The 26,477-nt window shown below is 36.5% G+C and overlaps 2 protein-coding genes across 2 annotated transcripts; one reads left to right on the forward strand and one right to left on the reverse strand.

Moving 5' to 3' along the window:
* Positions 1-579: 579 nt before the first annotated feature.
* On the reverse strand, positions 580-6,901 carry LOC110783456 (GATA transcription factor 5). The gene is made up of 2 exons (XM_021987794.2): positions 6,248-6,901; positions 580-2,252 (listed from the first exon to the last, which is right to left on the reverse strand). The coding sequence occupies exons 1-2, from the start codon at positions 6,491-6,493 to the stop codon at positions 966-968; spliced, it is 1,533 nt and encodes a 510-aa protein (XP_021843486.1). The 5' UTR covers positions 6,494-6,901; the 3' UTR covers positions 580-965.
* A 5,139-nt stretch (positions 6,902-12,040) lies between these two features.
* On the forward strand, positions 12,041-26,446 carry LOC110783437 (uncharacterized). Its single transcript, XM_021987775.1, has 2 exons — positions 12,041-12,560; positions 26,184-26,446. The coding sequence occupies exons 1-2, from the start codon at positions 12,041-12,043 to the stop codon at positions 26,444-26,446; spliced, it is 783 nt and encodes a 260-aa protein (XP_021843467.1).
* The last annotated feature ends 31 nt before the right edge of the window (positions 26,447-26,477 follow it).

Consider the following 26,477-nt stretch of genomic DNA (forward strand, 5'->3'; position numbering starts at 1 on the left):
AACACCATGGAAACTTGACACCATCATCAAGGATATCAAAAAGCTTCTTTCTCAACACTTTGACTTTTGGGAGATCTCGCACATCTACAGAGAAGCTAATCAGACGGCAGATTGGATTGCCAAACGTTGGTCATCTGATTCCGAGTACTATGCATGTAATCCGGGGATTAGCCCTATGTTGTCTTCTATTATCTCAAACGATTACTTAGGAGTTACCCACGTGCGGAGGGCCTCCTAATGTACTTTCTTCTTACCTCTCAAAAAAAAAAAAATTAAAAAGTAAAAAAAAAAAAAAAAAAAAGTATCATATGAGAGATAAAGTAGGGAGAGATGAGAGATAGTGGAGGAGATCCTCTTAACCTTCCCCCATAAATAGGTATTAATAGGTGTTTGATGGATTTATTAGGTCATTGATTTGGGCCTTAGGACTTTGTCTTTTGGGCCCATAATTCTAGAAAATGCTATTCTTGTATTAAATTGGGCTACGGGAGTATCCCGTACACTAATGTTCCTTGATTTCGGAATTGGATCTCATGATAAAGCATAATGAACACATTCTCCTTTGATAATTTACTGATGTCAAAATTAACTGCTTCACATAATCATATTGTACCAAAGAAATCAATACTACCTGCTTTAAGATTACACTATACATAGAATGAAATAACTAGGAGACAGATTCTAAAAGGGACACCAGCTATGAAAATCCAAAAAGATAACATGTGGTTCAGAGTATTCAATGACTCTTTACTCTATTTCTTCCCTTGTAATTAGCCAGCTCAACCCGCAAACTTGAGCTATTTTTAGCGGCTAACAGGCATTCCTATCCAGCTATCATATTGTAATGTGTACATAAAAACAGAGAAAGGGGGATACTGAGCACAAGAAGCTGTGAGTTGCGGGGAACTAGCAGAGGCGAACAGTACCATATACATTCTGCGAGAAAATTGCTTAAGAAGTTAAACTCAAGCTGGCTTTTCATGGTTGCCAGAAGTTGCACAATTCTCAGAACTGCTCATTCTCATCTTTAGGACCTTCTTGGGTAAATGGGAGTGCAAAGACGGATTATAAGTAGGACTTTTTAAAGGACGGTACTCAGGAAATAGTCTACCAGCTTTGTATTGGACGCCACATGCATTGCAAAGTGTCTTTCGTCCCATGGGCCCTTCCCTCCATTGCGGGGTCTCTGTTGATTCACAATGTAGGCACTTCTTGGCCACTTTTCTCGCTAGTTTGCGTTTTACAGTCGGATAAGAATCAAACTCCCGGTTCCTCTTTCTAGAATCTGATTGAACTACATTGCTAGCCTTCTCTCTCATCTCCTCAAATTTCTTTGCTCTATGGGCACGGTTCTGATATCTTTCATTCTCGTTCCCCAAGATCATCTCCTCGGCTTTTCTTTGTTCAAAAGAAAGGTCCCGGGCCATGTCACTATTGTTACCCTTCTTCATCTCCTCGGCTTTTCTTTGTTCAAAAGAAAGGTTCCGAGCCATCTCACTATAGTTACCCATCCTCATCTCCTCAACTTTCTTGAGTTCAGGAGTAGGCACAACTTTCTTGGGTTTAGGAGTCGGGCTTGGATCCCTCTCACTTTTGTTACTCATCCTCATTTCCTCAACTTTCTTTTTTTTGGGTTTAGGAGTAGGAGGATTTGGATCCCCTTCATTTGAGCTACCTTTTCTCATCTCGTGGACTTTCTTGGGCAAATTGGAGTGTAAAGAAGGATCAAATGCCGGACTCCTTAAAGGACGGTAGACGCTAAAAAGCCTACCCTGTTTATACTGAACTCCACACGCATTACAGAGGGTTCCTCGTCCTAAGGGCCCTGTTCTCCACTGCGGGGTATCTGTTGTTTCGCAATGCATGCATTTCTTGATTGCGGGGTCATAATCCAAGTCAAGTAAATCACTAATTTTCCTAGTCCGTACCGATTTGGATGGAATAGACTCTTCATTTTCATCTGATAAGGACTCCATAGAGTACTCTGATTCAGATTGAAGCCCACACCGTTGCTCTCTAGTAGACATAGTGGTGCCCAAAAACTGAAGGCTTCCTGAAAATTTGTGTTTAGTGGGTGGAAGGCATTTGCTTTGAGAACATATTGTAGTTATGTCATCTGAGTATGAGCTCTTCGTTTGGAAAACTGAAATTGGGCTTGACAGATTCTGAGAACAATCCTTCAAGGAGGTCAACTTTTCTTTCACAGTTGCCATACCTCCATCACAGACAGTCTTGTCTACAAATTCTGAAGGCTGCACCACATCAAAGAAGTTTTCATTATGAGATGGAAAGAAAGAGGAACATATCACAAAACTAATTTTATTTTTTATTTCAAATGACAGCTAGTATCACAACATAAACTTTGAACTTTGAATTAACAAAAAATGGCCAAATGTCATCATTTTTATGATTTGTTATGAGTGCAAAACTGAGTACATTCAATTTATGTTACAAACATCTTCAGATAAATGTTTAGCCTATCAAATATTAGTATAACAAACTCAGTACATTTCAAGGAATGATGTGTCTCTACATGTTCATAAATGCGTAAACTCATTAAGCATTAATACACGAATTACGACAAGATGTAGATGCATCAGTCTTATCCTTGCAATCAAGCTTAGTTGAGGTTATGCCTGGAAAAATCATCAATAGAGAAAATATCCAACAGTAAACCAGTAAACCTAAGTAGGTTGAAAGCAGTAGCATAGATACAAAAGAGAAAAGAGGGTCGGATAGAGAAGAGGGGACCAACTGATGAATTGATTCTAGAAGCAAGAATATGACCAAGTAGGAATCTACAGATGAAACACAAGAACCAAAGTTTCTAACCAGCACAATATCCTAGGTCAATTTAACTTTGCCAAGTCGTACCTAATCAATTCTTATTTCCGTTACCTTTTCTTTCTTTTTATTTGTTTTGGTAATCTATTTATACACTAGTTAGACTGGAATCAGAAGATCTTAAATTGGGCATGGAACTGAATTTGTAGTAAGTGGTCTCAAGGCGTTCAAACGGCATAACTAATACAGTGAAAATGTCAAACCAATCTAAAAGAAGTACCGCAGAACACTTTACTAAATTGCAGCTCTTATAATACTAGTCAGAGAGCTTTGACTTGAACGTAAAACAAAATAAAATGGGGAGGAAGAAAAGAGAGGAGAAAAAGGCATGCTCTTCAGGAAAGGAGGCAAAAAACCAAATAGTAGTCCAGATAAGAGACATGTTCATATGAGCATACAACAAGAAAATACTCATATCATAAAAGAAAAAGAAAAGTATTCCCAGTCAATTTTAACATAGCAGGAAGCTGAAACTGGTGATTGAAAAGAGCAGACAGTCTTTACAAGTTCACAACAGACAGATGAGAAGTAGAAAGAAGTTACAAGATTGAATATCATCAGAAAAGCTAACTATGTTTTTGTGAAGTTAACCCCATTCTGTTGCTAAAGATGTTCTGTATGGACAAAGAACTGATCATCCTTTCCGGCTTGATCTTTTTTGGAAAATGTAAAACAAAAAAGCTGTCTCACTGAATACATTGACTACAAGTTTTATCCTTTAGTGACTTATGCGTAAAAGTTCATATCACTCAACCACAGATGGCTCTGATTCAAAAAGCTAGCCAAATACAAATTCTCCATACAGGACATGAGATGGCAGGATTTAAGAAGTAGCAACGGCATTCTAAATACATAATCAGATCAATGGAACTCAAAATGATACGGGTACAACATATCTGAAACACAATGGAACATTAAAAAAGAGGGGTTAACTCAGTCTTACAGTTCCTAGAATGAGACATAGAATCTCCAAGAGGAAGACCCTATGAATTTTTTTCTTTTTCATGCATAAATAAAACAGCATACGAAGTTTGGGTTTCCCTTGGTTATGGTGGATGGTAAAGGAATTGAGCATTTACTCTGTGGAGGACTGGAGGTGTTTAGCTACCTGTGTCCTTCCACCTCCTTATCCTCTCATAGTCTCATTCACCCTACTAAAAGATCCTTTTGCTGCATCTCGTCATCCACAAATATATAGCCAAACCCTTAAACTCTATGACTGCAACTGAGGGAAATACCAACATGAATAGCAAGATAGACAGGAAACGAAAGGGAGGAGGAGGAAAGGAGGCAGAAGGTGAAGCTCCATTTTCCCTCTAATTCTCTCCAATTTCGGAAGGATATTGTTTATTAAAGAAGAAGGGAAAATGGATTCCTCTCACTCCCTCCATTTCCTTATCCAAACAATGGAACTTGTTTTCCCTCCCTCTCTTTCTCTCCATTTCCTCTTATTCAAAAAACTGTAAATCTGCCACGAAAGTCACCTTATCTGCATGCAGTACATTGATTGCACTAACTGCAGTCTGATATGGAACAATTCACATCTCAAATCTTACGACTCCACTGGGGACAAACGAAGCAGAGAAGGTTTTGCATCTTTCCAACATAACTAGTTGGTCATCTAAATGATCTCTAGTCCCCTCTTACAACAATAAGTACGGATTGCACTAACGCTACAGTCTAAGAAACTTCAAAACCGCGCAACCTTATCCCTATCTAGCAACAACATACATATAACTAACAACGTTGATCCACAAATGTTTTTCACCCCAAGAATATTTTTCGTTTATTCTTTCACTAGATTCCGCAAAATCTTTATCCCAACTGTAATCCAACTTTGGATGCTAGGCTAAGCAATGTTATTAGGCAAGCATATTGATCAATATGGAGATCCCTTTCAACACATTATTCCGAAAGTGAAATATTTTCAACGTTTAACACATGATCCATCGTGGAAAATTGAAATCAATTACTGTTATTTTTGTTATTTGTGAATAGTCGAAATCACATAACATTTTTGTAACTAAATAGGTAAGGAAAAAAAAAATGAGATGGAAATAAAAAAGAACTAGTGTGTGGCCCGGGCGATGCCCCGGTTGCTACATTCAATACTTAAGATTTTAGATTTTTCTTGAGCTCAATATTTGACCAAAATACATGTATTCCATAAAGTGAAAACATCCATGAGGTTCGTCAATTACAAAGACACACTACGTCATTTATCATGCTAAGTAATTTTTCAATTAAATCATTTTACCATTTGTATAATTTGTTTTCTAGTGGAACTAAGTGCTTCAAATTATTAAACACCAAATTATATATATATATATATATATATATATATATATATATATATATATATATATATATATATATAATTTACGTCAACATGTTTTTCATGTTTTAATGCTATAATTGTCATTACTTTTTTCAAAATAGTCCAAAGAAAATAAAATGTCATGTAAAAATTTAGTTGTGTTAAGACTTATGTTAACATTTATTTATAAATTAATGTGAATTAATAAACCACAATTGGTGGTTGGTTAAGATGGTAATGAAACTTATCTTCTACACATGAGGTCTTGTGTTTGAATCTCATTGCATTAGTTTTGGTTGTCTATGACATGGCATAACACTTGGTGAGTGGATGATGTGGCGTAAAGGGGAGAGTACTATGTGGCACATATACATTTTTCACAACGCCTTTTAATATATTATATATATATAGATAGATAAGGAAAAAAGTGAATTAAATGAATTAAATTTGAGCTCAATTGAATAATTTGGTCTCACTTGAAATTAAATTTATTTATGATTATGCCATTTAATTTGCACTATTAACAAATACTCCATAATGAAAATCAATGTTGATGCTCATGTGGTTGAGGGCGTGATGGTGGGGCTTGGTGTTGTGATTCGAAACCATGAAGGGAATCTGATTGTGGCTGGAACAAAGAGGCTTACTATTTTACTATCACAATGTTTTACTTTTTATGTTGTTTCTCATGTTAAAAGGGCCGAGAATACTGTTGCTTACCTTGTGGCAAAGGGTATTGCTGAACTTGTTTTGTATGGAACTATGGATTTATTCCCCCAAAAGTACGATAACTTTGGTGGAACTTGATTTGCAATAAAATGCCAGCCTAATGTTTTCCTCAAAAAAAATTGCACTATTAACAAATACTCCGTAAAAGTTATTGATTTTGAAGCTCCCATCAATCATTAGAATCATACACTTAACGCAACCAACATCAAACTACACATATGTTCATAAAATTATCAACAGGTAAACAGCAGAACTTATTCAGAAATTTAACAAAACAAAACAAACTTTTTTTGGTATTGATTATATAATCGGTAGAATTAACTGAGCACAAATTGAACAGAAGTTAATTAAACTTACAGAAGTTGCAAAATGATTAACCCCATCATCGCTTCTATCCAGATTATCCACTACATCATCAGGCTCGGGTTTCGAAAGCCAGAGTTCTTCATCCAATCTGCTATATTCACCAAGCAACTGCCCATATTGATTAATAACACCCAAGTCTAACAATTGACCAAATGAAAAATGGGTATTTGATATTGGATCATCCCCATTTTCACCATTGCCAGACATTGCAAGAACCTTTTTTCCAGAAGCGGCCATATTAAAAATGAAAACTTTGATATAATAAAATCAAATGCAAAATGATCACATCTTGATTTTTCTAGTAGAAACTGAGAGATATATTGGGTTGTTGCAAGATTAGAGAAGGATTTTGGATTGCTCCTTAAATAATTTGGTTATTTACTTCATGGGTTCAGCTGTTTAGGGAATGAAAGCACAAGATTTGGATAATTTAGGAAGTAAATCATTTATCTGGACAATTTTGGGTGGGGGTAAAAGTGATATTCCTAATTTGCAGCATCACAAATCTGGTCCGATTCTTCCTCTCAAAATAAAAAAATTAAAACTTTTGTTCAGAATCTGCTCACGGCTTGCTTATAACTAACTTTTATGGACTATGTCACTCTGATGTATCGTATTTTCTCAATCCCAAATTAATTGACACATTCTCCTTCCTTTTATTTTTTTATTTTTTATTTTTTTTTCTTTCTCTTCTTTTTTTGGTAATGCATGTCACATCTTTGTAAAATGCTCATGCAAAATTATTATTTTGGTTCCATTTAGTTCGCCTTATTTCTTCTAAACGGAATTGAATTGAACTTATTTTCTGATCTGATATTAACTTAATTGTTTTAGATATGATCCGATCAAAACAACAAAGAGTAATGTCATGTGAGAAATGGTGGGTTTTAAATTATTAAGAGTAACTCCAATGGTTGACAAATTTGTTTGACAAACAGTAATTAACGGTAATTAATCATTGGGGTTCAAACTAGCTAGCTGTACAATAAGGCCATGTTTAGTTTACCTTGTTTCAGGACCTTCAAATTAGATCATATCAGATTAGATCGGATTAGAAAAAATAAGTTCATAGCGGTTCAGATCAGAAAAAATAAGGTGGAAATATGTTAGGTAAAAATTATGAGGACCCTATCAAATTCATTTCATTTTCATTTTCGTAATCATTATTGTTATTTTATATATTTTATTCATATTTTATAATGTTAAAATCGTCTAACGTGTGTATTAATGCGTAGGTACAAATTCGTTTATTTAGTTTTTAATATTGTTATTGTAGGTTTTAATACACGAATCAAGTGTTAGTTATATATATTAATTGTAATTACCTTGTTGAATTTTGTAGGTTTTAATTAACACACGAACCGTGTAATTGTTCGTATATATTAAATATTTTATTTGCATATTATTGTAAAATCACCTAAATAACAAAATCTGAGGTAAGTGTTTGCGCTTGTTACAGGTGCGGGCTTCTGGCGCTTTACGCTGCAAGCTGGTGGCCTTCGCCTGTCCTGTGGCTGAATGCTTCCGCCTCTATCCAATTAACGCTAATCCTTTTCTTACTTATTTTACAGGTATAATTAGTCAATTTAAGCGTATAATTTATTCGCGTAATCGCACAATTAATCATATTTATCTTCGAAAAATGTTTGTTTTGAAGGGAGCGATAATTAGGAGTAAGGGTTGCCCACATGATCAAGTTGTGTGCGTCAGCAACGGGCGCACTACGCTTGATCCAGAAGGCTCCGCTAGCTTCTGACGTAGCACCCTGTCTAACCATGAAAAAGAAGACCGAGAAAACCTAAAAGTGGAATATGTACAAATCAAAATGAACCGATTCATCATAAAATTAACAACTTAACACAACAAAAACGCCAAGTTAATTTACCAAGTCAATTAAAATCAACCATTTTTCAACAATTACTCGGGAGAAACAACAAAACCTAATTCAAAAACACCTTATAGCATATTTAGGATATTAGTAAAGAAAAGCTTTTGAGGAAGATTGGTACCAGAAGCCACGAACAAAAGTCACTTTGATAGTTGAGCAAACATTTGTAGACTAAAACATCCTGAAACAAACAATGAGACTACCATTAGTTTTTATAAGGATGCAGGCACAATCTAATACCAACTACTCTCATAAAAGATCATTTCACAAAAATTGAAACACATATGAATTACGGATGTCGAATTACATTAATAAAACATTAAACATCAACAACATTAAAAAATGAAATGAAATTATAGACAAAAGAAGAAAACTTACCATTCTTAAAGTAAGTTAGAACCCTACCAGAAAAAAGTGAAATTCCCATGTTTCTCATGATCTCTGTCCTTACACAGTTCTCCGTAGCGGGTAAATTTGAGAGGACAGATTGAACTATTTGGTGACGGGGCCATGAGAGTATGTATCAAATGAAAATTTCATGTGATTATTTTACTAAAATACCATTAAATGTGGTATTCAAGTATGAGGTCTTCAAAGTTAATCATAGTGATTGAAAAAGTTTCCCAATCAAATGACACTTTCGTAACTAACTGATGGTTTTATTACGAAAATGCCATCAAAAGCATCACGTACAGTCACATAGCTTTAAATGTGGGTCACATGTACATTCAATGTTATATTTTCGTAATACATCAACAACTATGTAATATGCAGTAAACAACTAGCATTATACTTGTAGGGGCCGAGTTATTTTTCTCTCTCGTATTTTGTATTAATTTATTTTTGAGTTTCGTAATGTATGTTTTGGTAATTTGACGAATCCCATTTGGAAAACGCCAAAGTCCTAAACTTGGCCGATTTTTCGAAAAGTTCGACCATTGGATTTGGCTTAATTTTTGACAATCCAACCCCCAAGGGGTGCCAAATTCTAAGTTCGGACTAGTGACTTTAATGGGTATGAACATATTGAAATCCGGAATTCAATTTATGCAAAATGCGTTAGAAATTTCCCCTACGGCTATTGAATATTGAATTCCAACGGAGTCCCCACCAAACAAGTTTATGCGTCCGGTTTGGAAAGACCAGATGACTAGGGAGAAGACTAGGACTTGAAACCGCATAGAGACTCGGATAAGGGAACGAGGCACTTATTTAGAAATATTTGACAAGTTTGGTTTAATCAAGACAAGGATAGTTTCGTGCAAGAAAATCCTAATCATGACACTATGCTTAGGTTTGTTTTGGCATGCATTTTAGAACATTAAGTTTGATAATTTTGTATGTGATCACTTTTCATTAAGTCAAATTGAAGGGAACCTAGTCTGGTTGTCCAAGAATTATCTTTGGTAAGCGTGATTAATTAGAACTTGTATTTTGTTGATTTGGCATGTTGGGTGATGAAAGCAATAACAAATAGAGCAAAGCATCACAATAGAAAATAAAGAGTGAAATAAGTAAAATTATACATCACCACCTAGAATGGACTAGGTGTAAACCAAATTGAATGAATGATAAAGGTGCAGAATTGAAGAGTGCAATATTAAAGCAATGTAAGCATAAAGAATCAAATTGCAAAAATAGAACTTGTATGATTGGTGTTGGAAATCCAAACGAGAAACACTTATTCAAGTATGACTTGGTTTCCCATGGATTCTACTTTGAAATAATCTAACTTTAAATGAGGTTGCTCATTAAAAAGTATCATCGATTTTGTATTTGAACATTGAAATAGAACTTGAATATTGAATATAGAACTTGAATATTGAATATAGAACTTAATTATTGAACTTGAATATTGAAATTAGGATGATTGGTTCTTAAATATTAAACCTTTTCATGTGAAAAGACCTCATCTTTAATAAGCTCCATAACTTGAAATTGGTTCTAGTTTAAAGAGGAATTGTTCCCATCTAAACATCATTTAACTTTGAATGTAGGAATTGAATATTAAACATGAAACTTTGATGTTCATGTGTTCTAGTTTGGAAAAGGGTTTGCACTTTTCCAAACATCATTGAACATTCATAAAATCTTGGATTTTTGTAAGAATTGGATGATGATTGTTGTAAGGAACACTTTCAAGAATGAAAGCCTCAACTTACTAATCATGTTTTGAAAACAAAGCTTAAAGATTGAAATTTAAAACTTGGAAATGGAGTATGGAAGACCATTAAAGGGGGATTCAAGTGTGAAACCCCTGGTTACTCCTTCTGTACAAATCCTAGCTTGAGTGAGTTATGACTTACAAAAAGCATCATGGGATTATGGGGAAAAAAAGATAGAAAAATAGATTTGAATAGTCCTCGAAAATTTACCTAGACTTGGATGTTGATTGATTTCCAAGCTTGGACTCCCAAATTGCTTAGGATGTTAGAACATTGAACTTGTGTTTTAAGAATTTGTATGATTGTGTTTTGTAGAGATTTTGAGGATTGAATATGGAGGAGTTTCGAAATAGGCAGAGCTTCGCTGCTCGAAATTGTGTGTTTCTTCCTCCGTTCCTTCGGAGAAAATGGGGGCTATTTATAGAATGATGTGTTGGGGGTAAGGGATCTGCGCCAGGTCCAGGTAGGAGGTGGCGTCAGGCACAGGTACGACTGACAACATGAGAACTGTTTGTCCGCTTGTGCTTTTGGCGGTTTGCAAAAGATGCTCTTTCGTACCTTCTCCGTCCTTTTTCTTCGAGGTTAAGGAATGGCTTTTTATTTGTTTGAAAGTGTCATTTTTGAGGAGTTTCTCGGGATTGCTGATTTGTACGGGTTTTTCGCGGTTTTGCGGGTCGGCGCCCGGAATGCTCGGTTTTGGGGTCTACGCCCGAATTAAACTTGCCTTATAGTATTTTGAGTGGAAAGGTGCCTCGGAGAATGATGGTGTCACCCGTTTCTTGAGATTGAACTTGGATTTTGAAATTGTATTTTGGAAATGTCTTTGAGCTTGAATTGGAGCCCGAGGTTAGGATTTGGGCTTAAGGTTTATATCTTTGAATTGGAAGTTCATAATAGAAATTGAGCTTGGGGATTGAATTTGTATAGCCTTGAATAAGGAATTGGAGTTGGATTTTTGGAGTTGAAATGTGTTTGTATTGGAATTGTGTCTGCTTCAGATTTTTACATATGTTTTGAACGAAAGTTGGGAATTGAAGGCAAAATAAAACATGCACATATAAGAACGATTATTACGAAGAGGCGCGCGTTTCTCTCTCTAGTTTCTCTCCTGCTTAGCAGTGACGCCATGGCAAGGAAAGCTAGAGCTCGGATGAAGGCAATAAATTCGAACCTCGATAAGAATGGAAGTGACACACAAGCTACTGGATCATCTGCGAGAATCTTGGAGGACCTTGAACAGGAAAGGGAGTGTTGGCGCCAATAATTGTGAATACCCAGAATGTTGGAAACGGTGGTTTTGGGGATATTTTATCTCCGGCGGCGTCACTATTGGCTCTGCAACAACAATCATCAGCACGAAGGGATTTCTCTGCTTGGCTATCACACATTCACTCGAACTCAAGCCCAATTGCGTGGGTGGATGAAATTGAAGGTAACCCTGATTCTCCGATTAACTTGCGATTTGGGGATATAAGGAGTAATTTGAACACCGATTTTGACATAGCTGCACATAATCATGTTAATATTGAAGCAATTCCACATAACACTGAGAACACATTGAATCAATCCGTACCATTGCATAATCTGGAAACAGGGGATTGTGTGACCATTGACTTAGAGGACATTCAGGAGGAAATCGATTACTGGAATTCTGCTGTAATGTGCTATGTGGTGGGTTCTAATCCCCCTATTCATGTTATGGAGGGGTTCTTTTGAAGAATTTGGAGGAATATGGGGGTGGACAAGGTGGTATTGGGGGCAAAGGGGGTATACTTGGTGAGATTTGCTACAATGGAGAAGAGAGATGTTGTGCTGAAACTTAATCGACCCTTTTTTGATAGTAAACCCGTTGTACTGAAGCCTTGGACTCAGGACATGGATTTCACAAAGGAGGATTTGAGATCTATCCCTATTTGGGTGAAACTGCACAGGTTGGGATTCATGTATTGGGGGGAGAGAAGTTTGAGCAAAATAGTGGGGAAGCTTGGGGTGCTGAAGAGGGTAGATAATGCAACTGCAAAGAGATATAAGTTGCAGTTTGCTAGGGTGCAGGTGGAGGTGTTAGTAGAACAAGAATTTCCAGAGGTGCTTAGGTTTGTAAATGAGAAGGGGGTGATGGTGGAGATTGATGTGGAGTATGAATGGAAACCACTGGTGTGTACTGTCTGTAAGACTATGGGGCATGATGCCACAAAATGCAGGAAGGGTGGTAGTAGAAGGGTTTGGGTTCCTAGACAACAGGTTGCACCTTGTAGGGGGTGTTTTTTGGGTTCGCATCGCAAGTATGCTCTTTCCCTACAAGGGGGCGGTTTTTTAGAAAACCATTGTATTTTTGTACCTCGAAGGAGTCGCCACCAAACATTATTTAAAGTCTCGTTTGGAAAGACCACAAGTGAATCTATTTTGGATAAGGCTTTGAATCCTCGAAACGGATGGGTGAGATCCGGGCACGGGAACGAGATGCTTCTTCCGCGAGCTTTAGAAATTATTCAAGTACGTGACATAGCATTTTCGAAAATATACCCTAGATTAGACTATGTGGGTTTGAAATTTAGAGCAAATAGAATCTCTAATTGTATGGTGGTCACTTTGCTTTAAAGGTAATTTAAGGGAACCTAAGATCGGTTTGTCCAAGAAATTATCTTTGTTAAGCGTGATGTAACCTTGCATTTTTTTCTATTTAGCATGTATGTGAAAGAAATAATGCCCTTGGTCCAAGTATGCATTTAATGTTAAGTCTAATAAATGCGGTTCAGTATTAATTAACAAGTTAATAATTCAGTGAGATCAAGTGAGCTGAATGCCTAGCTAGAGGCCGCTTCAGTTCAAGTGGAATTAATGATATTAATCCACAGCTTACTCTTGACTGAACCCGTAGGGTCACACAAATAGTACGTAAACAGATCAAGTATTTAATGGCATTAAATACTCCATCTATGGATATTCGGAATCGACGGATCTTGGTTTCAGTGGGAGCTGAGATCGTCAAAGGCAAGTAAATGAATACTCCGGAAACGATGATATTGCCGGAAACGGAAATATGGATCGTATCGGAAATATAAATATTATCCAAGTCGTAGATGTTGCCGGAAACGGAAACATGGTACGTATCGGAAAATATTATTGGAATCGGAAAATAATTCCGGAAACGGAAATATTAAATATTTGTTCGAAACGGAAATTAATTCCGGAATCGGAAATGTTAAATATTGTTCGTATCGGAAATGAATTCCGGAATCGGGAATTTAATCGGAAGCACATCGTACGAATTAGCATCGGATGAGACTTGCTAGACGAAGGCCCAGCACGAAGCCAGGCCCGCACCCAGCAAGCCAAGAGCCCAACACACACGCCAAAGCCTCGCCAGGCCCAGCGCAAGGCCAGGGCCAGCAAGGCATGGCGCGTGCGCGAGCTATGTGGGCTGCGAGCTGTGCAGCTCGCGTGGGCCGCGAGGGTTGCGCGGGCTGTGCGATGCTCGTGCTCGTGTGCGGTTGTGTGCGATACGAATCCTAAAGCTATTGGAATTCGTTCTATGATTAAATCCTAATCCTAGTAGATAGAATTTATTTAATAGTCCTAAAGGGATTCTAATTAAACTAATTGGTATTCTAATAGGATTCTAAATCCTTTTCCATACTCTATAAATATGTGCCTAGGGTCACAAATTTATACACGAGATTGTTAGGTTATGATACATATGAATAAACATAAATCATGCGAAAAAACCATAAAGCCAGGAAACATATTATTTACACATAATCATTTAGCATAATTCAGATGCATACACTTTGTAGCGTGCCCTCCCTAGCTGCGCCCGAACCAAACAAGAACATGTCTTTAGGACTCCAAGTTTCGTCCCTCCGTAGATAGTCCACAGCACGTCCGGATCCGCCTTAAGCTTGACCAACTAGAATCGCCCTTAAGGTTACTAGGATTTTCGGCTATTTGGGTTGTAAGTGTTTTCCTGATTTTTGCTTAAAAATCTTACCTTTGAATACTTCAAAATCGTCTGTTAAATATGTGACCCTAGGCCCTTATTTATAGAGTTTATGGAAAGGAATTATAATCCTACTAGGATATGGATTTATTAATTAGAATCCTAATAGAACTCTAAATAATAAATTTAATCTTTTAGGATTAGGATTTAATCAATTCACGAATTCCGATAGGATTAGGATTCGTTACGAACACGAGCGTGTACGACTACGAGCATCGCAAAAACCCGTGCAGGTCTTACGGCCCACACGAGCAGGCGCTGCTCGCAGCCCACGAGCATCAGCCCGCGCGCGCCTCATGGCCTTGCTGGGCCTGGCCTTGCGCTGGGCCTGGCGAGGCTCTGGCAGCTTCGTGTTGGGCGCTTGGCTTGCTGGGCGCGGGCCTGGCTTCGTGCTGGGCCTTCGTCTAGCAAGCCTCGTCCGATGCTAATTCGTACGATGCGCTTCCGATTAAATTACCGATTTCGGAATTCATTTCCGATACGAACAATATTTAATATTTCTAATTTCCGGAATTAATTTCCGTTTCGAACAAATATTTAATATTTCCGTTTCCGGAATTATTTTCCGATTCCGATAATATTTCCGACTCTGACAATATTTCCGTTTCCGGCAATATTTCCGATTCCGGCAATATTTCCATTTCCATTAATATTTTCCGATACGTACCATGTTTCCGTTTCCGGCAACATCTATGACTTGGATAATATTTATATTTCCGATACGATCCATATTTCCGTTTCCGGCAATATCATCGTTTCTGGAGTATTCATTTGCTTGCCTTTGACGATCTTAGCTCCCACTGAAACCAAGATCCGTCGATTCCGAATATCCATAGATGGAGTATTTAATGCCATTAAATACTTGATCCGTTTACGTACTATTTGTGTGACCCTACGGGTTCAGTCAAGAGTAAGCTGTGGATTAATATAATTAATTCCACTTGAACTGAAGCGGCCTCTAGCTAGGCATTCAGCTCACTTGATCTCACTGAATTATTAACTTGTTAATTAATACTGAACCGCATTTATTAGACTTATCATTCAATGCATACTTGGACCAAGGGCATTATTTCCTTCAGTCTCCCACTTGTCCATAGGGACAAGTTCAGTCTCCCACTTGTCCTTAGGGACAAGTGTGCATTTCCTAATTCCTTTGTCGCTCGATGCTTGCTCTTGAACATAAGGTAAGAGTTGTCATCCTTATTATGTACAGAGGTGTTTCTCGGTTTTAGAGTTCAACTAATCAAATAAACAGATAATCATAGCCTATGATTCATCTGAGCACGGCCATGCATTTTACAGTTTCTAGCTCTCCGAGTGGCCTTGTACAACTTTTTAAGCATCTCATCCCGATTTATGGGAGGACAATCCCAATCTTGCGATCTTGAGATTAGACTTCGTTTGATAGGTGATTACCTGAGCGTTGCCTTTATAGCCTCCTTTTACGGTGCGACGGTTGGTCAACGTCAAAGTAAGCAGTTCTCAAACAAGTTATCTCAAATCACTCAGGTATTGAAGATTTAATGTCTAATAATTTTAATGAAATTTACTTATGACTGATTTTCATCTCTTACAGTAAAGTTTCATAGGTCTGTCCGATACTAGTCTTCCCAAAGTAAGTATCTATGCAAATGATTACGACATTGCCATGTCTACATAGTTCAAGAAATAGAACTACTAGTCATCTTGCATTCCCGTCGTCTAACGTTTTCTATGCGTCCATCTTTACAGAAAACTCCGACCAGGGACCATTTTCAACTTTTGACATTCAAGTTCACTTGATAGACATTTCTTAGTCACAGGACTGGTCCTGACAGTCTATCTTGAATATATCGTCAAATTGAAGGGACTCATCATTTAATACTAAACTAAGATTAAATGGAATATGAAAATACATTTCATATATGATAAATGTTCAACCCCAATGTTTTACAACCATGGGCCTCAAACCCATCTTCTAAAACTGTTCATGGAATTCAAAGCTATGCTTGATTTCCAGTGCTACAATGTGAGTGTTGCTTCTCACTTGTTGCATAGGTTTAGTTATCATGCTTTGCTAATCTTAATATCCTTTTCATCGAATGTTCTTCGAGATATGATGATAATAATTTTTGAGTATGTTTATTTTGTGATCTAGTCTTTCTTTGCTACATTAGTGGTTCTACGCATTTTGCAATGAAGAACCATTAAGTCAACAGACATGTGATCTACCCAAGTTCAGTGAAGAACTCTTTAACATAAACAACCCTGTTTTATTGCTTCTTAGGCAATAAGTACTTTTACTTCAACTGTATAGGTTGCTAGTGATGCTTTGGTTTGGATTTACTTATCCAAGCAGTTCACGGATATGTGGAATACTTTCCAGCTGTATCTTAGAACATAGAAATTATTATTTCAATTTCCCATGCAACAACTCATGGCCTCCAATTCATGTTGCCATTTTGAAACACGATGCTCTTTAGCTCGTCCTTGTCAATGGTTAACTCCAAAGGAATCTTTCTTGATCCTTTGCCAGTGTTTATGCGTGTAGCATCAATATTTAGCATATCTTTATTTCCTTGAATCAAGAACTACTCTTATGTACCTTTTCAAGTACCATAAGTTTTTCTTGATCTCAATCTAGTTGATCTTCACTTAGATCAATAGAGATTGGTATATGTTCGTCATGCCTAAAGTCATACGATACGTTTTTGGCGATCCTCATATTATATCATACATGATAAATTCTTTTGCAGAATAATTCCCAATTGAATTCTATTCATTTAACTTTAGCTCATCTAGTTTCAGTAGATACTAAATCCAGCTAAATTCTTTGACATATAATATAGGTTAAGAATCTTACTTAGATCCTTTGATGTTTAACTTAGTAAACGCTTATACATAGTTCAAACATCTTTTACTTAGATTTATTCACATGGGTCGAATATCTCCAATAGAGTATTTCGTGTTTGATTTAGTAAATGCCATTACTTAATCCAAAACAACATTATAAGATCTTTGTAAATAGATCTTAATACCTAGTATGTACTAAGTTTCGCCATGGTCCATCATTGATGAATAATTTCAAATCTAAGTCATTAGCATTTGAATGTCATTTTACAATAGAGAGATATGTGTGTGATACACATATGACCAATTAAGTTTATGTACTCCCACTAAACTTCTTATATATCTATAAGAATCATGTAAATTTTATGAAACTAAATACTTATCAGCTTCACTAAAATACAGTTTCAATTCCCAATTTGCTTGCTTAAATTTGTACTTTGATTTCATAAGCTAGCATTCATTTCAAGCATTATTTGGATCCACAAATCCTATGACATGCCATGTACATAGTATTCTTCCAACATTTGATTGAGGAATACGTTTTGTCATCCAATTGCCATATGTACCAATATGAAATTATTGCTTGAATTATAGACTTAAGCATTACGATTTTGCATGAGGTTTCAACACAATCCACACCGTGAATTTGCTTGTAACCTTTAGCAACTAATCTAGCTTTGTGTGTGAACACAATTTCATGTTTGATGGTTTCTAACCTTAAAACAAACTTGCAACCAATAGGTGTGAAACTATTCTTGCAAATCAACAAAATTTCAATTTTGTCATCAAAACATTGAGTATGTTTTATGGCCTCTAACCATTGAAAACATTTGAGTCTATATATGGCCTCTAACCATTTTAGGGAATCTGGGTTTCGTCATAGCTTTCTTACAGGTCACAAACTCATTAATCTACATGAAAATAGTTTGACTGCAAGTTGTAGGTTTCTTTACTATCTAATAGAAGAATCGCATAGCTTCAGTGACCTGAACTCCATGTTTCTTCACTATCTAATAGAAGAATCTCATAGTTTCAGTGACTTGAATTCTATGCCTACTTGGGTATAGAACATCAAACAATAGAATATCAATAGTCACTTGAAAGTCCTTTGAATATTCTGTTCTCCTTGAAGCACTTGTAAAGTCTTCTAAGAGATGTCTATTCTTTAAAGCCACTTCTAAAGTCCTTAAGAATAAGTGTTTGGATTTTCTGAAGAACTTCGAAAAGCCTCCTGAATGTCCGTTTATGTTTGTTGTTCGCCTCTAAGTCTTTCGAGGTCTATTTTCTCCCACTTGTCATTTTGGACACGAATCTCCAAAAGGATATCATTTCGAGCAAACAAACATTATGTTCTCAAAAATTCGTGGTAGAAACAATACCCTTGTGTCTCATTTGAATAAATCACAATGAAACATATATCTATACTTGGGCCTTAGTTTGTTGGATAACAAACACGAAGCTCCCACTGAGTTTAGCATCTCTTTAGATATATAATTATGAAAAGATATTCTGAAATTACTTTTCAATAGCTTTGACGAATTTGGTTTAGTTTGTTGGTAGTTGAGCATTCTGTTTTAGAAATTATAGAAAAAGTCTTTATGATCTATCATTGATCGAATCAAGTACTAATTGACTTCGATCATTCCAACTTAGATTTTCCATATCTCATGGAGCTAGATTGTGAAATTACAACACACAATCATTGATGATCATTTTTGGTCTCAAGCAATCATTAACATGATCTATCCTACATCTTTATGATTTCTTACCAAGTGGGATTTATACTTCTGAATCTTTGAACTAGCCAAACAGATTCAAACTTATATCACATTGAGTAAATAAACCTATATTCACTCAAATTTGTGTGACATAATAAAGTCATAAAACCTTTCTTTAGCTTTGAACTCTATCGTCTAGGCGTTCTAACAATAGTTCATATCTTTTGTTACTTTCAACAAGTAAGACTGGATTGTCTTGAATTGATCTAGAAATCAATCAACTTTCAAAAGTCCATTAAAATAGAGCTTTTGAATGTTAACTTGTTGATATGGTCTAAGTAACAATGCCAAATATTTGTGGAACTCAAATCAAGGGTTTGATTTGAACCTAGTAAAGTTTTTATTGTTAAAGAGTTGTTTGTTTTAATCAAGCATATTGACTCATCCCGTAAATGACTATTTCATTCAAATAAACAAACAAACATTGTTTTTGTTCTTCTGAATGTGAGTCTTTCTGTGTTTGAAAACAGAAATTTAGGTATGCTGATTGTGGAACAAAATAGCCATTAAGTTCCAGCCTTTGAAAGGACTTAAAACAAACTAGATGACCCTACAACTAATGTAGCATTTCCATGCTTCATTTCCCACTTGTAGGCCACTAGTGTAGCCTAGCTTCCATTGTTTGAGCTATTACCGAAGTAAGAACCTCAAGCGGTATATGATACCAAGGAAGTTTGATTTCTAGGTCACTGCTCTTTAAACATAAACTTATAGGTAGAAACGGAATTGTAAATTCCTTTCATTTGTTCCTTTGTTTTCCTATTTCTTGTACCCTTTCTAATAGCCTTAAGAATTGAATTCTCTAGTGTTGACTTTTATACTTTGTTTAGACATGTCCAATGTCACTCCAACAAAGTTCTTACCATTTGTGTTGAATATTCTGTTCAACTAGATGATCTTACCAGAAGCTTCTAAAGTTCTCTAAGCATCGATCTATTCGAATGTCTAGGGACTAGACTCATTCGAGAATTAAATGGAAAAAAGATTTTAGGTTGTTAACCATTGGTAAAGTTGAGCGTTTAAACTCAATGCTTTATGATCTCAAAACTACATTGTATTTTGAATTCACAATCACCAATCGGTTCGCCATTCGACTTTGATACTCGAAAACAACCATAAAAGTCGCTAAAAGAAAAGTACATTTTAAATTGCTCATTTTCTCTCATTTCTGTGAATCGTTCTTGGATTCACTACCAATCGAGGAAATTTACTGTTACCTTTCTAAAAGGATTTATTGCAGTGCAAGATATTCAATTATAAACAATAATTAAAACATACATTGAAGCATACAAAGTCTAAACATTTATCATGAGTAATAACTTGAAAATTAAAGCAATAATGCAATTTAAACAAGTCATTAGCATTTTATTCGAGTTATGTGTTCCGGCAGGTGTTAATAAAATGATTCCAAGACCCTAAAATCCATTGAAGAATTAAGCACATTATGTATTTAGACTCAATTCTAAAATCTTTTAGGTAAGCAAAAGCCTTTTGCTAATAGTCTAGAAACTACTCTTGGTTGATAGGTACGTCTAATAACTTATTAGGTAAACCTATCGATTTTGCTACGACATAAAAGGACTCCTTACTTATATCGTTGAGTTTCACCAAAACTAACATGTACTCACAATTATTTGTGTACCTTACCCCTTTAGTATCGATAAGTAACACCTCGCTATGGCGGAAAACTATTACTAAGATCGATGAAAAAAGGATATCCAAGTAAGTGTTATTTTGGCATGGCACCTTTTAACTCAATTTTAAGTTTGGAACTTAAGGCTCTTACTATGTTGGTTAGATTTTAAGTGAACTAAAATCCTTAATCATGCAACATAGTCAAGCCACAATCTCATGCATATTTAAGACATATTTAAAAGCAATAAATAACTTAAAGCATGCATAAGATAAATGTGATCTAGTATGGCCCGACTTTATCTTGAAGCTTCAACTTCAAAGTCCGTCTTGAAAATCTCCGTGGGAGGCGCCATTTTCTTCAAATAGGATAAGCTATAATTAAACTAATTACAACTATTTGATGGTACGCAGACCATATTTGAATTGAAAAACAAATTTGGTGCTTTAGACCAATTACATTCAAATTAATGGTACGAAGACCATATTTTCTATCCTATTTGGGCCATACTAGTCACTTCATAACCTGCAAAACAGTACATATACAATATATACCATTCACCCATTCATTATCATGAATGGCCCACATAGCTGGTTAGTAAAAACACGTTGTATGCATCACATAAACATTTGCAGCAATTAATCAAGGGCACCAATAATCTACCAATTATTCAGTCCTTATTAATTCTAATCAAGTTGTTTAACCTTAAAGAATTTGTAGACCTAACCAAGAGTTTATGACTAAAATTGCTCCCACTTAAACCAATAAATTCATATGCTTTACTAATTTTAAACATAAAAATGTATTTCTAGTCTAACCGGAAACATACAAATTTAATTAAAATTTAAAGCTCATATAAATTTATAATTGAATCCACTTATTCAATTTATTTTCAGTCGAATTTAAATTAATTCAAGGTTTTTAATTTTAGTAAAATAATTAGAATAAATTAAAATTTATAATAATTATAATATTCAAAATTAAAATCCAAGAAAACAATTTAAATTATTAATTTTAAAATTAATTAAAATTACTCGAACTGAAAATCTCAAATTAAAATTTAAAACGATTTAATCGTAACACAAGGTACGCACATCACCACGCAACGCACAGCCATAGGCCACACGCACACGCAGCCATCGCTGGCCACGATGCGCGCAGCCTCTGTGCTGTGTCGCGTCTGCTGCTGCTCACCCTCGCAAGGCACCGCTCGCTGCGCGAGCTTTGCTTGCATGCGCGAGGCAGTGTGCGCTGTGGCGCAGCTCGCTTGCTGCCCACACGCGACTGCTCGCTTGCCTTGCCCTCGCCCACGCCCATCGCATAGCACACACGGCCAACACCTTTGTTTCGCGCGCGCGCCATGCTATGCTGCTCGCTGCATTCGTACCGCACGGGCGACGAGCTCCCTTGCTCGTCGTCGCGTGCCCGCACTATACAACACCCCTTAAGGGTAACACGTAGCTTCCATTGCTTTGTGCGTGCAACATTCATGAGCGTTTTCATAAAAATTTAAAATTTTTAATTTAAAATTAATGACAAATTAATAAAACATATTAATTTCATAATTTTAGGGCGAAAAATGGAAAATTTATTAATCAATTAATTTCCGACTAACATGGATTCAAATCTAGGTCATAAAAATTAAAAATTTAACATAAATTAGAAATTTTTATGGTGGATTTTAATCATTGGTACCTAATTAAATTATTAATTAATTATGAAAAACAAATCAATTCTAAATTATTCGAATTTCAACAAATTAATCATAATTACAAATTAGGTTGTATAATTAACAAGTCTAGGCATTCATAATTGTTAAACATATACAGTAGGTCAATCAAAAACTCAAGATTTATCAACAAGAATCGCAAATACTTAATTTCACATCTTAAATTTACAAACTTTTGTGTTCGAAAAACTAAAACCTCCAAAAAGTCATAGTTAGGCTTCGAATTTTGGAATTCTGGGTTCGGCCGAAAAAATTTATTTTTGTCAAAATTTTAGAATGCCTTTTACATGCGGAATTGACACAAAAATCACTCGATTTGGATGAGTAACGAAGAAACTGCCGAAAAACTGCGTACATATAATTAAATAAACGCAATTTGCAATTAATTACGAAAATTAATCACCCCTTTAATTCTTTGCAAATTTGTAAAATTTAACCATGTTCATGAAATTTAGATTATGAGAATAATAAGAGGCTCGTGATACCACTGTTATGTTATGATACATATGAATAAACATAAATCATGCGGAAAAACCATAAAGCCAGGAAACATATTATTTACACATAATCATTTAGCATAATTCAGATGCATACACTTTGTAGCGTGCCCTCCCTAGCTGCGCCCGAGCCGAACAAGAACAAGTCTTTAGGACTCCAAGTGTCGTCCCTCCGTAGATAGTCCACAGCACGTCCGGATCCACCTTAAGCTTGACCAACTAGAATCGCCTTTAAGGTTACTAGGATTTTCGGCTATTTGGGTTGCAAGTGTTTGGCTGATTTTTGCTTAAAAATCTTACTTTTGAATACTTCAAAATCGTCTGTTAAATATGTGACCCTAGGCCCTTATTTATAGAGTTTATGGAAAGAAATTATAATCCTACTAGGATATGGATTTATTAATTAGAATCCTAATAGAACTCTAAATAATAAATTTAATCTTTTAGGATTAGGATTTAATCAATGCACGAATTCCGATAGGATTAGGATTCGTTACGAACACGAGCGTGTACGACTACGAGCATCACACAAACCCGCGCAGGCCTTACGGCCCACACGAGCAGGCGCTGCTCGCAGCCCACGAGCATCAGCCCGCGCGCGCCTCATGGCCTTGCTGGGCCTGGCCTTGCGCTGGGCCTGGCGAGGCTCTGGCAGCTTCGTGTTGGGAGCTTGGCTTGCTGGGCGCGAGCCTGGCTTCGTGTTGGGCCTTCGTCTAGCAAGCCTCGTCCGATGCTAATTCGTACGATGCGCTTCCGATTAAATTCCCGATTCCGGAATTCATTTCCGATACGAACAATATTTAATATTTCCGATTCCGGAATTAATTTCCTTTTCGAACAAATATTTTATATTTCCGTTTCCGGAATTTTCCGATAATATTTCCGACTCTGACAATATTTCCGTTTCCGGCAATATTTCCGATTCCGGCAATATTTCCATTTCCATTAATATTTTCCGATACGTACCATGTTTCCGTTTCCGGCAACATCTATGACTTGGATAATATTTATATTTCCAATACGATCCATATTTCCGTTTCCGGCAATATCATCGTTTCCGGAGTATTCATTTGCATGCCTTTGACGATCTTAGCTCCCACTGAAACCAAGATCCGTCGATTCCGAATATCCATAGATGGAGTATTTAATGCCATTAAATACTTGATCCGTTTACGTACTATTTTTGTGACCCTACGGGTTCAGTCAAGAGTAAGCTGTGGATTAATATAATTAATTCCACTTGAACTGAAGCGGCCTCTAGCTAGGCATTCAGCTCACTTGATCTCACTGAATTATTAACTTGTTAATTAATACTGAACCGCATTTATTAGACTTATCATTTAATGGATACTTGGACCAAAGGCATTATTTCCTTCAGAGATTTCAAGTTTTCAAAGCTAGGATTTTTAAGCAGAAAAATCAGTCAAAACTCTTGCCCTATTTGGCCGAAAATAATAGTACCTTAAGGGCGATTCTAGTTGGTCAATCTTAAGGCGGATCCGGACGTGATGTGGACTTTCTACGGAGGGACGACACTTGGAGTCCTAAAGACTTGTTCTTGTTCGGTTCGGGCGCAGCTAGGGAGGGCACGCTACAAAGTGTATGCATCTAAATTATGCTAACTGATTATGTGCAATTAATATGATTCTTGGCATTAAGGTTTTTCCGCATGATTTATGTTGTTCATGTGTATCATAACCTAACAGTATGGTGATGAAAGCAATAAAGCAAATAAAGCAACATCACAATTGTAAATAAGTGCGGAATTACTAAATACAAGACGCCCTAGAAACGGACTAGGGAGTAGGTCCACATTGCCTAGAAGGACTAGGCAAGTAATAAAGGTGCGGAATTGAAATGCGGAATTGAAAGTGCGATATTGAAATTGCGGAATTGAAAGTGCGATATTGAAATTGCGGTATTGAAAGGTGCATAATTGAAATTGCAATATTGAAAGGTGCATAATCGAAATTGCGATATTGAAATTTGTACTTGGGAACATGAGATTCGAACGCCAAGCGGCTCCTTAAAAATAAGTGCGCCCGACACGAATTCAAAGCCAAAAATCTCAACTTGGGAGAAGTTGCTCATACCAAAGTATCCTAGATTTTGCATATAGAACTTGAACTTGAAAGTTTAAATCTTGAAATATTGAACTTGAAATAATTGACCTTGAACTTGAAATATTGAACTTGTACTTGAAATATTGAAACTTAAGAGACTTGAATCTCAAAGATCGGGCCTTTTAATGTTGAAAAGGTTAGATTTTTTATGTGCTCTTACTTTGAAAGGATCCTAGTTTAGGGAGGTAGTCATGAGCAACCCTAAACATTGTGGGATCTTGAAATTTGAAAACTTGAACTTGTATATATTGAAAAATGGAGTCTTAAATCTCAAAAGATTAAACCTTTAGAAGCTAAAAAGGTGTCATCTTTGATTACTCCATACTTGAAAGTGATTCTAGTTCAAAGAAGTGATTGCAAACAACTTTGAACATCCTTGAATCTTGAAAGTTTGCATTTTGAAAAGTTTGGATTTTGAAAAGATGTATGATTGTTGCAAGTGACATTTTTAGTAGTAAAAATGCCAACTTGCTAATCATTTTTGAAATAGGAAAATCAAAGAAACATGATTGAATATAGTGGGATTCGGAATTACCTATTTAGGTTTAGGCAAGAATTCCTTTTAGAGCTCCCAATTGCTTAGAACTTGAAGTTTGTATGTGTTTTTGAAGGATTTTTGGACTTGAATTTGAGGCGTAATTTTTGTATTACGACGTTGTATATTGAAGTTGCCTCCCTAAATTCTGAAAATTAGGGGTATTTATAGGAAAAATGGCTGGAAACCGCCATCCAGTGCCAGCGCAGCACGCCAAACAAGCGTTGGGCGCTGGTGACGTGGCATGCGTGCTGCCAAAATCAAGGACGCGGGCTCCGTCCTTGATTTGTCTTGTATTGATGTACCTTCGTACGAATAGTACGATTCTTGGCACGTAGTGCTTTCTTGGAGGTTAAAACTTGATTTTGCGTAAAAAAAACAAGCTGTTTCGGGTTTTGAATTCCGGTTGTACGGGACGGGGCCCAGCTTGCTCGGTTTTGTGGGTCGGCGCCCGAATTTGACTTGCCTTATATGATTTTGAGTGGAAAAGGCCTAGTAAAACCAATGGAACGGTTTACTAGATGATATTGTACTTGGATTTTGAAATTGGTTTTTGAAAGTTGTATTTTGTACCGATTTCCGGGAGGGGAAAGGTCTCAAGGATTGGATTTTGGATCTTGTATTTTGGAGAGGTTCTTAGCAATTGGGATTTCCGCACGGAGTTGCTCCAACCGCCTAGTAAGGATAATGGTATCTTCATCATCCCAGAGGGGAGACACAAATTAGGTGTCTACACACCTGTTGTTCCACCAGTTATCAGTAATGTTATGGTGCCTAAGAATGGTGGATTTCAAACTGTGTTGCACTCTAGCAGGAGGAGAGATCAGAGACCTCCAAGTATTCCTATTGTGAACCATTTCCCGGTGCTGGACACTGATGATACCACAGTGGAGGATGATGCCACAGTGGAGGATGCTGGGGGTGAGGATCAACTTGCGGGATGTGAAGTAGGGGGAGGGGAGAATTTGCAGAACATTGTTTCTAGGAGAGGGGACTCTCCTGGTCACAATGGATAGGATTATTAGCTGGAATGTGAGGGGGATCAAC

This window comes from Spinacia oleracea, chromosome 3, assembly GCF_020520425.1.
Source record: "Spinacia oleracea cultivar Varoflay chromosome 3, BTI_SOV_V1, whole genome shotgun sequence".
Lineage (NCBI taxonomy): Eukaryota > Viridiplantae > Streptophyta > Magnoliopsida > Caryophyllales > Amaranthaceae > Spinacia > Spinacia oleracea.

Coding starts and splice junctions, on each gene's coding strand:
- LOC110783456 (XM_021987794.2), bottom strand. CDS start 6,493: ATGGCCGCTTCTGGAAAAAAGGTTCTTGCAATGTCTGGCAATGGTGAA. Junction 2,253..6,247: donor TTAATCATTTTGCAACTTCT/GTAAGTTTAATT, acceptor GATGTGGTGCAG/CCTTCAGAATTTGTAGACAA.
- LOC110783437 (XM_021987775.1), top strand. CDS start 12,041: ATGGGGGTGGACAAGGTGGTATTGGGGGCAAAGGGGGTATACTTGGTG. Junction 12,561..26,183: donor TAGACAACAGGTTGCACCTT/GTAGGGGGTGTT, acceptor TTGTTCCACCAG/TTATCAGTAATGTTATGGTG.